General features: G+C 36.4%; 2 protein-coding genes across 7 annotated transcripts in view; one reads left to right on the forward strand and one right to left on the reverse strand.

Annotated features, from left to right (window-relative positions):
* Window positions 1-14,068, forward strand: part of TRIM37 (tripartite motif containing 37) — a 155,909-nt gene that overhangs the window by 106,068 nt on the left and 35,773 nt on the right. Inside the window, exon 25 of one of the 6 annotated variants that reach the window (XM_074223591.1) lies at window positions 3,103-5,184. The exons of 1 other annotated variant lie outside the window; for it this stretch is intronic. In XM_074223591.1, the coding sequence (XP_074079692.1) occupies window positions 3,103-3,181 (79 nt within the window). In that variant the 3' untranslated portion in view covers window positions 3,182-5,184. Of the gene's footprint in view, window positions 1-3,102; window positions 5,190-14,068 lie in introns of those variants that run through there. 4 more of the 6 variants (XM_074223595.1, XM_074223590.1, XM_074223589.1 and 1 more) reach the window with 4 other exon arrangements.
* PPM1E (protein phosphatase, Mg2+/Mn2+ dependent 1E) overlaps window positions 1,733-14,068 on the reverse strand; it is a 220,678-nt gene continuing 208,342 nt past the window's right edge. Inside the window, exon 7 of the mRNA XM_074223596.1 lies at window positions 1,733-8,309. Coding sequence (XP_074079697.1) covers window positions 7,240-8,309 — 1,070 coding nt within the window. The 3' untranslated portion in view covers window positions 1,733-7,239. The remainder of the gene's footprint in view (window positions 8,310-14,068) is intronic.

Genomic DNA, 14,068 nt, shown 5'->3' on the forward strand with positions numbered 1-14,068 from the left:
TTTAAATGATTTCAATTTTTTCATTATTATTTGTGGTTTAGTTAGAAATATTTTTGAGTGTGTATGTGTATACATATATAAAATACATATATATTCATTTTGTTGTCAGTAGCTGAATTATTGGACCAAAGTGTGTGATTAGCTTTCTAATTTTTATTATAATATCCAATTGCTTTCCAGAAAGATTTCAATGATCGGCATTGCCAGTTATTTTTTAATCTCTCTATAACCACAGTGAACCTGGAAAGGTAGAAAGTGTTTTCTACATTCCGAGAAGAAAGGCATTTGGCTAGAAACATCAGTGTCACATTTTAAATGTTATATAGACATGAGATTTTATTATCTTGTGGTACAATTTTACCAATCAAATGATAGTGTGGGGGCATCTAGGTGGCACAGTGGATAAAGCACCGGACCTGGAGTCAGGAGTACCTGGGTTCAAATCCGGTCTCAGACACTTAATAATTAACCTAGCTGTGTGGCCTTGGGCTAGCCACTTAACCCTGTTTGCCTTGCAAAAACCTAAAAAAAAAAATTGTGTTTTTCTTGAATGACAAATAGGTTCAGTGCTTTCATAATTTCATGATAAATGCAAAAGTTACGAAGAACATCCTAGTTTAGTTGTATCATACACCAACTCAACCTTAGTGATCTCAATAAAGAGAAGCTTAGTTTTTAACAAAGCTAACTTTTTTATTGTACCAAATTTGGTTCACTTACCCATTCTGCATGTGCCACTTACACAAAAGCAACAACTTGGGTCTTTTGGATCAAATTAAAAAAAGTGATTTTTGAAGAGATTTTCCCAGAGGAGCTAAATAAGTTAGAGCTTCAAAGCACCACTTTTCAAAATACACATTGTTTACATTCAGTTGCTTGATGCTTTCATATCTAGCCCTTTCAAGATCTTTCTTTATTGACTTGGAGCATTGATGCTTAGTTTTGTTTAAGAACATGAGTTTTGTTAATTTGCAAGATTGTTATAACACGTGTGGTTTTTGGGGGTTTTTTTTTTGGTTTTTCTTTTTTGCTTTTGCCACACAGCTAGGTAATTATTAAGTGTCTGAGTCCAGATTTGAACTCAGGTACTCCTGACTCCAGGACCCATGCTCTTTTCCACTGCGCCACCTAGCTGCCCTTTGGTTTGTTTTTTAAGAAAGATTTTATTTATTTTGAGTTTTATTTTTCCCCTATTCTTCCCCTCCCCCCACAGAAGGCAGTCTCTTAGTCTTTACATTGTTTCCACAGTATACAGTATACATTGATCTAAGTTGAATGTGATGAGAGAGAAATCATCCTTAAGGAAGAAAAATAAAGTATAAGGGAGAGCAATACATAATAGAACTTTTTTCCCCCCTAAATTGAAGGTAATAGTCTTTGGTCTTTGTTCAAACTCCACAATTCTTTCTCTGGATACAGATGGTATTCTCCATTGCAGACAGCGCAAAATTGTCCCTGATTGTTGCACTGATGGAATGAGCAATTTCATCAAGATTGATCACTCCCATGTTACTGTTAGGGATAACATGTATGTGTTTTAAGCAGTTGACACTATGAATTAAGCACTTGAGGTGGTTATAAGGATGACTGAAGTAACATAAGTACCTGTATGAACAAGTCTTCTAAAAATAGTCCTAATTTAAACTGATTCTAACTATTTTACCTGCAGCCTTCTCTGCTCACAGCTTGAAATAGAACCATGACTTCTATACATCTTCTTCCCTCTCCCAGTTCTCCTGCACATATCTTTTCTACTCTCCTAAGAGCCTTCATATAAGCTTTTAACTGACTTTGAACCTTTAACTGCCCTTTTCCTTGCATTTGTTCCTATTGGAAAGAAGGAAGAGTTGGGATTATATTAGATGTGCAGAAAAGAAAAACCTAAGCAGATGACAACAAAATTTGAATGAAAAAGTGGAAAGTTAGTGCTTGTACACACTTTTTCCCATTTTTGAACCCTAAGATAATATTCCCAGTACCTAAGAAGAGAAACTAGTCATTGTTGTCAGTATCTAGTTCCCAGGGAACTTTATTCCAAATTAGCTTTCAGCTTCAGATCTTGGAGTATAAACTTAAGTCAGTACAGTCCTAGCGTTTTTAATATGGAAATGAACCAGCAGTTTTCGTTATTTGCTAGTCTTAGATGTTGTAAAATATAAACGTTATGCATGTTATCCATCTTCAAAGATTATGCCTGTGGTGATTCTTCTGGATATTTGTGACCATAATGACTAGTGAGGAGCAAATTGATTTGCAGGCAGGGAAGTTTGCTATACCCAAGCATTGACTATTATCCCATTAAAGCAAATATCAAAATTTTTGTTTTAGGATAGATTCTATCTGGCTTAGCAAAGTCTTATAATCCTGCTAATTCAAAATAACTGAGAAAGTTATTTTTAACTATGTTAATATGTGTGTGATATTTCCAGTAGATGAAAAACTGATCCTTGGGAAAAAAGAAGGAGCAAAAGTAGTGATCCCTTGTGTTTTCTGGAGGGAAAACATAAAACAACATAAGAATGTTATGTGACATCTAACTATACTATATCTAATTTAGGACTAGATAAAAAGCAAGGCAGGACCAGCTATACTTTGACTTAGCCTCTCAGATTTAGCAGGTAAAGAACTCAGTGTTTAGCTGTGGGACTGGAGCTTTTTGATAGTACACAAAAGGTTTTTTCTCATTTCATTTGCACAGAATAACAAAAAAAACCTTTTTTTAATGGTATCCTCATTTCTTAGGGCTTTCAAAGACAATGGATAGCACTTCTAACTAAAGAAAAAAATTCGCAAGGAACTAAACGATCAAGTTGGCTTCCCAAATTGCCCAGTTTTCTGTGTTTTCTGCTCCCAGCAGTGGGAATTGACCCTTCTTTGGAATAAAAACACAAGGGAGAATTTATTTTAAATTGCTGTGTTTTATTAAGATACTGGCAAAATTTCAACATAGTCCTTACTGAATGAACAGCTTTAATAAATAAAATATGAATGACTTAATACATGATTACAACTGAACTCACAAGTGAGCTGTAGAGCAAGTTTGCAAATTGAAAAGTTAAACTTCTTAAGAAAATCATTTGCTTCAACTGATTCACTCCACAGAGAATTCATTGCAGAGAATTGTCATGAACAAGAGAATACAGCATGTCTGTCACCAAAGAGCACCCAGTGTAAGAGTTGACAATAACACATCTATGGATATCTAACACAAAACGTCAAAAGTTTTATTATGAGGATTTCTTTTTCAAGGACGACAGCTGTGTCAACCAGGGTTCCCTATCCTGTATCATATCTTCTAATTAGTAAGTAAGGTAAATAGTCTTACAAATGGAAGCTAATTGCAGCTATAGGAAAACATAGAAATAGTGCCTGGTCCCTTTTAAGCTAAAGTTACCTTTTTCCCTGGATAATCAGTTGCATTGCTGGTCAGCTCTAGGACTGTGTTGCTTTGCTACTAGCTCTGAAAAAGAATGTTAACTTTTACAAAAGTCAAAGAACAAAAGATCTATGTTTATCCTTCCAACAGGTTCTATAGGTGATAGGCACACAAGGAGAGAAAACCATTTTCCTCCTAGTGCAGTTAGGATCCAAAGAAAGATTTCCCTAAATTATAGGTACAAACAAAGCTGTAGTATCCCCTTTCTTGGCTTTGCCTAGGTGAGTGCTGAATGAATTAACAAATTGGGTTAAAGACAACTGGTAATTTCAATCAGTCTTCCTCAAGGAACTTGAGCAAACCTTTGCTGGGGAGGAAGTATGTGAACCACAGCAGTTATCTCTGTTAACACTGAACTTCTCTGCATCATGTTATTCTCACTGACACACAGTGTTCCAACAATGGAGTGGAGCTTATGAAAATGCAGTGTTGACAATACACCACTATAAATGTGGTCAAAGTTGAACTCAGCTTTGACATTGTCCTTGGAAAAGGTCTGTTGCATTTCAGGATACCCTGGCTAATTGAATCAGTATTGATCAATGGCAGTTAATAACTTTTATTTCATTACTTTCAAGGACAATGGATGGCACTTCTAGGTAAAGAAAAGGTATTTACACGTGTGAGTTTCCACCCACCTTTTTAGTGCAAATCTAAATGGGAATAACAGCACCAGGGTTTGGGGCTGTCATGTTACCGAACTTCAGATATTCTTCAAAACTGCATCTAAAATTCAAAACAAATGAAACCATTAAACTGGGAATTGAATCCCTTTTGAAACTCACAGTGAAGAGCTTATAAGGAGTTTTCAGTAACTGAAGTCTGTTTCCCAGACTAACAGTTTTTATTTAAAAAAAAAACCCAACAAAACAAATCTTTTTTTTTTTAAACTACCTCGTATTCTTTATAAAGCCTGTTTGGCCAGTAAACTGAAACTGATGCAAACTATGTTAAATTGCAAAAGGGATACTGCAGCTCTTTAAGGATTGGTTGTACAAATTTCACCACCACCAAAATTACATGATGAGTAAAAATACAAAACACATAATTCACAGACTAAAACTTCAGCATTAACAGTTAATAAATATATTCTATAGATACTTTTATTTCTGTCTAGTATTTTTATACTGTCACCAAATACACTGTCATTAACTATGATACAAAAACAATTAGATACCATTAGAGGGGTTCTTATTGCTTACGTCAGCAAGCAGCAAATAAGGGCACAGGAGTGTGAACCGAAGAGAACTACTTCCTATCACCGGTGGCATGAAGATAAAAACACTGCATCTCACAAAGCACTGCTTTTTGTCTAGTGTGTAGAATCAAGAGCAGCATAAATCAGACCAATAACCACAACTTTTACTATATATTAGAGAATTGGAAAGGACTTACCTTACAAATGGTTCCTAACTACTCTATTAATATGCATGTGGTGAAAATATGAACACTTGCTATTTTTTACAATATTGGTTTATACCTTGATCACACTGGAACTACTGCTGAATTAATTGCTAAAGGGTTAGGTAGATGAAGAGATGTTTACTTAAGCCTAGCAAACCAGACCCTTAACAGACATGGTGAGTACTCATTCCAAGTTGCCAAGTTAGTCTTTCTGCATAATAGGAAGAAGTTCTATCACGTGTCCCCCCTTCCTCTCAATGCAATAAGCTTAACCTAGTTACTCTGATCAAAGATGGACTTAGCTCATCTTTTTAGTACACTTTATTAAAGGGATTATAATATTAAATTTAGAGACCTTCAGATAACTTACTTTAAGCTTATTGTCCAGTTTGAGAAGAGAATAGAAAAGGTTAAGAAAATACCATTGCCTCTGGTTTCTTGTGTTTCCATAAACAATGTGATTTGAAACAATCAGTATGCTAATAGTATGTTAACAACAATATCTGAGCCTTCAAAAACACAAGATATGAGGTCTTCTGATGTCTTAACATGGGAACTTGTGCCCTGAAGAATGATTAAAGGACTCCCATGCTTCATTCAGAGACCTATTTTACTCATTTTCTAACCCTACTGTCTTTCATAGATCTAACAAGAAGGAATAAATCCAAAAGCAATAGGATGTAAGTCATTTCTATTTAAGAATCCCAATATTTAGAAAATAAAATCTGTACATTTAATGACATGCTCATGTCTTCACTGGTATTGTTAAAATGTTAGAGTCAACCTTTTCTGTATTACCTGTGGTATATATTTAAATTTGAACCTTCCATTATGTGCTCAGGAAATATAAATGTAAGCTAATTTTAATATACAAACACATAATTAGGAAGGCAAAATTTGCAACTACCACCACTTCAATACCCACACAGAAATGACTCCTAGAATACCTACAACTTTGTCACCACTATTATTATGATGATTAATTAATGATTAATCATCTAGAAGTAACTACGTAATACTAGACAATGGGTCTTTAAATATGAATACCTATACCTTTGTTGGGTAAACATCCTTTTGATATTCGATTCATTACTATTTCCTTTAATTATCCTGAGTTTATTATGCCAACTTGTAAAATATACAAACCCACTAATAACCAGGGTCTTAACATTAATCTTTAAATGGTTTGAACTTTTTTTTTTTAAACAGACTGAGAACTCTGATTAATCCTCACTCTGCACAGTAGCAGTTTTCATTGAATTTGTGGCCATGTAGTTTCTTGGCTAATCATTCTCCTTCATCAAGGCTTGGCATTAGGCTCATTTTAAGTTGCTTTCGGCCTGTCACCAGTTAGCTAGAGAAAAAATGTTTGAGTACATGCTTTTTCATTCTCTAAAACTTTTTTTATAGGAACAAATGACTTTGCTATTGATAAACTGAAACATTTGAAAAATAGGGGTACCAGCATATTTTGAATATTTAAGCTTGCCTTTCAATTCAGTACAAACTGGCATAATTTTACTTTGATAACATCTTGATAAAACTGATTTCTTTTGACTCCTGAGATGAAGGTCCAATGAAAAAGGAGTTCATTAAGAACACAGATTAAAATCAGTTGACAAAGTAATCATAAAAACTCCCCCCAAAAAAAGCACCAAAAAAGATTCTGGAAAAATCCCACAGGAAACAGATTTTTTAAAACTATGAAAGTTTTCATGTTCAGCTTTTACACATGACTATTTCAATCTGAGTCTGAGAAGGGGAGATTTTACACTAGACTCCCACTTCCTGTGTGCCCCATTAAAATCCGTATGGCTTTTAATCTTTTACCTACAGAGTGGATATTTTCCTAGAGTTCTTTCCCTGGGAAGCTATTAATAAAAAAAAAAATAAAAACCTAGAAATGAACCCAGACTTTGGGGAACATTTTCTGTGCTAAATTTGACAGTTCTAAACTAGGTTCTGTGTATATGTATGTGTGTGTGTGTGTTGTGTGCATATACACACATATATTGCTCCACAGATATCTCAGCCATATCAAAACTGTTTCCTGACTACATCTAATCAAATGAACCAACTAAACCAGCTTCCACTAGTGACACAAGGAGGTGTGTGTGTGTGTGTGTGTGTGTGTGTGTGTGTGTGTGTGTGTGTTAGAGGTGTGGGTGCACACATGGATCCATAGTGTGGTGTAGGGAGTAGAATCACTAGTATTTTTAAGATTGAAACACTTTAAAAAAATTTCCTAGAGATTATTTACACACAAGAATTGAGCCTGTCATAAAATCATAACATGATATACTTCATGTTTCTGAACTGCCCATCTTGTTTTCTATACTGATGATAATGTTTTACTGGGGGGGGGGGGGAGGTATCTAACCTACTTTAAAGAAGAATTGTTATATTTTACTGCTCCATGGAATGTCTGTAAATGGTATACAATTACTGTTTCTAAGCATCCCCATCAGAATCTCACTGTACTTTTTGCGAGCATTTTGTCTCCATGGCAGAGAACTTCTTACCAACCTCCTATTTCTATTCCCACTTCGAATAAGTGAAGACAGGCTAGTTGTGCCTGCTTTGTGGGAAGGCTCAAGAGCAAAGAGAAACGTATGAAACTTTGGTTTGAGCCTGAATCCATGCCGTCTCTTTGCATAAAAGTGGTGTAAATGAGAGAAACTAGAAACTCTCATCCCCAGGGCTTCATTTTCCTGTTCATTTTCCAACTCAAAAAAGATTTGAGACAGGCTCTCCATTCTGTACATAGGCTGCCCTGTTGAACCCAAATTAAGATAAGCAGGGTATTCTCTAGCATCATGCTGTTCATGCACTGAAGACCAGACTGATTCTTTCTCCATTATTATATTATTTGCAAGATTTGCTTTCTTTGGTACTGTAAGACCAAACATTTCAACTGGTGACCAAAATTTGGCACTCTGAGGTTTGCTTGCTTCTATTTTTGTGAGATCTAGGTAGCCTGCATCTTCAAGCACATTGATTTGGGACCCTGTGCTCAAGCTAGTTCTATCAGTGAATGAATCCACTCGCCCATCATAACCTAGATCTGCAGGTGCTGAGCACTGGTGCTGAGGCCAGGGGCGTTTGCTTTCTCCATGATTTTCCTTATCATCCCCGCCATCTTCTTGACCTCCTTGAAAAGAGTTCTCTGTCCAGTCTGATTCCTCACTAACATTTACAGCTTTGTTCATATCCCTTAGGAATACCACAATGACAGTGATATTGTCACTTGACCCAGCATCACGAGCTGATGCTACCAATTTGTGGGCAACCATGCTGCTGTCTCCATTATTTTCCTTCAGGTGGTCAGCCACAACCTTCACTGCCTCATCGGGATTCACAGTATCGTAGAAGCCATCACAAGCTAAAATGAGGTAGTCTTCAGACCCATCCAAAACAGTGGAGGCAGAGTCTGCATCTCCACAGATATATGGCTTATGCTCAGCATCTCCTGTGGAAAAAAAAAAAGTGGATATGGAAGGTTTTTAATCTGGCCTGATATAGAAACAGTTATCTGAGCCATAAGTGGAAAAAAGATAAAAATAGACTTCAAAGTTTTTTGTTATATCAATCTCTAAAACTGATGCTTGTCACCTTCTATGTACCAAAACATGGACCATTCTGGAAACATGCTTCTTTTTAGCCTAGACTTTCAGTCATAGGCCATTGCTAATGATTTTGGCTCACACTGAGCCCAACTACAAATGCCATGAATTAAAAATCAAATATTGGGAGGCAATAACATTTGGACTGGTTTTCTGTTCTACAGATGGTCTAACAGTTACTGAATTTTAGAACTTGAAGAGAAACTGATCCAGAGAACCAAAGGTACTTAACTACCCAAGTGATGGGTCTCACCATTCCCAATTCAAGTGTTTCCCTAGTCTATTCAGGATCAATATAGAATCCTTTGGTAGGCATTTAAAACTAAACAACTTGAGCCATTATTACCCTTTATTAATAAGACTCCTCCATAGACTCTATAATTCAGCCATACTGGCTAACTTGCTCTTGTACCAGACATGTCATCTCCCCTCCTCTTCCTCAATACCATTACACTGAGCTGTTTCTCAAGTCTCGAATGCTTTTTTTCCTAATCTCCATCTCAGAATTCTTGACTTCCTTCAAGACTCAGTTCAACCAGCTTTTTATGTCCCATTTGTCCCAACTACTTATGTCTTCCTTCTTTACGATTACCTTCCATCCTTTCTATATGTAGCTTGTATGCATTACTAGCTCCCTTTGACTGGGAATATATAAATTCTTTTAAGTGAATTCCTTGAGAAGTATGCATATATTTCAATGTGATTTATTTGAGGTTATAATTATATATAATATGGTCGGTTCAAACCCAATGGAAATATTCAGTGTGAATTTCACACTGGAACTTAATTGTCCCTATTTATATGTTGTCTCTCCCATTAGAATGTAGAAAGTCTTTTTTTTTTAGGTTTTTGCAAGGCAAATGGGGTTAAGTGGCTTGCCCAAGGCCACACAGCTAGGTAATCACTAAGTGTCTGAGACCGGATTTGAACCCAGGTACTCCTGACTCCAAGGCCGGTGCTTTATCCACTACACCACCTAGCTGCTCCTAGAAAGTCCTTTCATACAAATAAGTGCTCATCCAATGAATTAAGATCTTTCAAGATGCTTAGTAGAGTTGGAATTAGAATCCACGTCCCAAAGCAAAGCTCTTTCCACATAGTTTTGAAGACTATTAAGAGGAAATAAGAGGAATACAAAGCACATCTTTTATGTGTCGGTGATACTGACCTCCATTCATCTAATTTCATAGAACTTATGAATACACTATATGCAAGAATCCCTTCAGACATCCATCCCTGACATCCTAGTTACCTTCACTTCAACATTTTCCAGTGGCAAGTATCTTATCCTATTGCACTGGTTAGACAGCTTTAATTTTTTTCATTTGGTTTGTTTTTACAAGGCAATGTGTTTAAATGATTTGCCCAAGGTCACACAGCTAGGTAATAAGTTCTGCATCAGTCCTGGTAATCAGGAGTACCTGAGTTCAAATCCAGTCTCAGACATTTAATAATTACTTAGCTGTGTGACCTTGGACAAGTCACTTAACCCCATTGCCCTGCAAAATAGCAAAAACAAAAACAAACCCAAGTGTATTCCCTCTTCCATGTGTGACAGCCCATGAATGCTTAAAAGGTTAACTATCATTTCCCTTTTCTTGAGGCTAAATATCTTTATTCTCTTGGGCCACTCATTATTTGACTTGATCTCAAGTTGTAGTTACTCTCCAGGTTTTTGATGACTGTTCCTACAATTTGTGGTCCAGAAGTTAACATTATACACGCATAGTAATTCTGGACAATATTATATCCATCATTCAGGACTGTGCCTCTTAGTGCAAACATATTGCCATACTGATTCACTTTGAACTTGCAATCCACTGAAACTCCCAGATATTTATTATATAAAATTTTAACTACCTGTGCTTTCTCTATCTACTATTTTTGAAGTATAGCACCCACAACTGAACACAATACTGCTAGTAGCACACCATATCTTCTTACTAGGGCAGAAAAAAATATGACTTGTTGCCTCCCTGCCCCAAGGCACTATATAACCATTAATGAGGCCCCCAAATCCCAATAACATTTTCAAGTCACTTTGTACCACTTATTCATAATAAACTTGCAGCCTAGTAAAACTTAAGACTTTTTTTTACACGCATCACTGTTAAGCTGCTTCTAGCTTCTTGCAGTTGTTTCTTTTAATGTAAGTTGCAAGACTTTGTCTATCCCTATTAAAATTTATCTTGTCAGATCAGACTCATTATTCTTTCAAGATGATGCATGTCCTTCATTCTTGGAATCCCATGATAACAGGGTGCACATCACATGAATGAGACTTGGATTTGAGTGAGGAGAGTGCTGCATTAAGACACTGGAGGTAGTCAAGAGGCAATAAGTGAGACTTCAGGTGGTAAGTGTCTGAGACTGGACTTGAACTCTGATAGTCCTGACTCCAGTGCTGCTAGTTACCCCCCTTGTCAGGTTGCCCCAATCAGGATATTTTTTGGATGTCAATTATGTTTTCTGTTGTATTATCTAACCTATCCATTTTTGAGTCAATAAATTTAATAATATTCTTCTATGTAGAAGTCATTGCTTTGCTGATTTTCCATTATTAGTTTTAATTGTTCCTCAAGACTAGTCCTACTCCAATGCCCTCAAATAGCTTATTGATCTATTCACAGTCTTGGTCACCACCTATGTTGTCTTCAACTGCCAGATTTGTTCCCAGCCTTGACTTCTCTTACCTTTGAGTACTCAAGGTACTCAGGAGGCAAGAAATGTGTCTGCTTGGCTATTTTAACACTTAACATCTAGCATAATATTTGTTGAATGACTAGAATCTTCATTTTTAAAGTGGAAAGAACCTTCAGTCTGACTCCATACTTTCACTCTACTAACATATAATAAAGGTCATTTGAATCTTTGCCACTTATATTCTTGCTCCCCTAAATCAAACTGAATACTTTTCTGTTTATTATCACTACTTGTTATACTTTAACATTGCTGACTGTGGGATATCTAAAACTCTTAATGCGTTTTTATTTTGAAGCCACTACCACATCCTGTCTGTTTTGCCCTAATATATATTTTTTAATTTTTATGTAAGGCTATGAGGTTAAGAGTGACTTGTCCAAGGTCACACAGCTAGGCAATTAAGTGTTTGAGACCCAATTTGAACTCAAGTCCTCCTGACTCCAGGGCCAGTGCTCTAGCCACTGCACCACCTAGCTGCTGCCCACCTACCCCAGGCCCTAATATTTCTCAAAATCAAATCAGTCTTTTTTTTCTGCATTCCCACACACTGGTCCAGATCCCATCGATATGGCACAGTGGATCAAATACCCCTGGAGTCCCAGGACACTTACTGGCTGTTGGACCCTGGTCAAGTCACTCAATGTCTGTCTGCCTCTGTTTCTTCATGGAGATAATAATAGTACCTACTTCATAGTGCTTTGAGAATTAAATAATGCCTGGTACTTACTAAGTGCTAGATATATGTTGGGGATATTATTATTATTAATCTGGCCTCTCCTTCCAATTAGTATTATTACATCCCCAGAATCCTCTTCCTCAACGTTACTTCACTTTTTGGAAGGCTACAGGTAGCTCCTAGTTGTCTCTTTACTCTCATTAAAACTCTTATGCATAGACCCTCAATGGCCTGTATCGGTCTTTTCTGAAATTCCTCACCCTCTACTGTACCTGACTATTACGATCATAATTATCATTTGTTGACCTCAACTCTAAAAATACATGAGATGTGACTCATGCTGTTCCTAAATTTTCATTTTAGTGCTTCAATTAAATGGATACTCCAAATGTTACTTTGGAACAAAGCTTGAAAAGATCTGTGCCCGGCAAGCATTGCTAAGATTCTGACTTTTCACCTGCTCTTGTGGGGGGGGTGTGTCAAATTCATGACATTTCGCCCCCAAACTTGGTAGGAGGACATGAATCCATTTCATGGCAGAAGTAAGCATTAACTTTTTATCTTCAAACTAACCCCTCCATCTACTGTGGAAACTCAGAATGCTCTGGTCAACTTCCTATGTCTGAAGGTCTCATAAAGAGGAAACAATTGAAATGGGTTTCATTTCTGAAGAGACAAATTATGTTTATGTTCTAAGTGGAAAATGGTTTTTTCTCGTTAGAAAAACTATAGTAATTATGTATCATTTATTTAGTCTTGAGGGAAAATAGGTTTCTGGCTTCCTAATCTACTTTGCTCCCTTCCATTTCTTTTTCAGTAGGTATCAAAGATTCCTATGCTTCATATGTATCTGAAGATGAATCACAGGACTTCTCATACTTCTGGAATCAAATAGATTTAAATCATCAATATATTCTAGAAATGAGATTTTTTTCCCCTTTGGGCTTTTTATTTGAGAATCTTTTACCAACTGTAGTTATAAAGAAATGCACTTCCTCTCTTACTTGCTGTTCCCCACATTTGGGCCCTTCAACAGCTTGTTAACACCTCTACCAAAGAGTAGGCGAGAGGGAGGTAAAGCTCTCTTTTAACTCCTGTTAACTGCCTTGGAATGGGAAAAGGTTAACATTAATGACTGAAATTAGATTAGGGTTATGTATAAATTTCATATATCCTCTCTTGCCCATTTCCTAAGAAGGTTGGCAATTGTCACTGCAACCATGTAAGCATGAGTCCAAATATATTCAGCTGAAAGAAAATCAAGACAAGTGGGGTTCTTTTTAAAATACACATTACAAACAAAATAGATATTAGAGAATATTGTAAATTACTGTCAGAATTATTGTTGTGACATGGGATGAACCAACATGGTATCAGCTAACTTTACTAAAAATTATGGGCCTAGGGCCCAAAGTGAGTGCATGGGGTCTCCAATTGAGCAAGGACTACATATAACCTGGTTCTCCCATTTCACAGCTTTTCATTATACCAGAATTCAGCGATGTCCTCTATAGTCTACATGATTTAGAGTTGGACAGTTTCATTTAACTTAAATTCAATGTAGTCAGACACCAAAAGATTTCATAATAACTAGCCCCAAAGATATTCTGAAAATTGCCATATTAAAGTTGGAAATAATTTTCCATTTTAAAGCACAAGGTATTTTCTGAGAGTGACCTCTTCATTGTTTACATTTTTATTAAACTTGTTCATGATCTAGTGAAAGTTTCAGATAGCAAGCCAGACCTCAAAGAGCAAGGGCTATGTGGCCAGGTTCCAAAGTCAGTGTAGAAAATAGAAAATTGTGCCATTTTACCCTTTAAGAATTTCACCAGGGCGGCTAGGTGGCGCAGTGGATAGGGCACCAGCCCTGTAGTCAGGAGTACCTGGGTTCGGGTCCAGTCTCAGACACTTAATAATTACCTAGCTGTGTGGCCTTGGGGAAGCCACTTAACCCCATTTGCCTTGCAAAAAAAAAAAAAAAAAGAAAAAAAAAGAAACCAACCTAAAAAAAAAAGAATTGCACCTATGTGTTTCAGCTCTGGTCCTGAAGTTCCCCCAAATTAAGCTGGAATGCTACTGGAATTCTTTCTTCTTTTCCCTGTGCCAGATAATTCTAACATTTTTTTTAAAATTAAAATTCTTTTTAAAATTTATTTTCATACATTGAGGACAACAATTGCAGCAACTTATAATATGGTACATAAAAAATAAAAAGGATATTTT

This window comes from Macrotis lagotis, chromosome 2, assembly GCF_037893015.1.
Source record: "Macrotis lagotis isolate mMagLag1 chromosome 2, bilby.v1.9.chrom.fasta, whole genome shotgun sequence".
Lineage (NCBI taxonomy): Eukaryota > Metazoa > Chordata > Mammalia > Peramelemorphia > Peramelidae > Macrotis > Macrotis lagotis.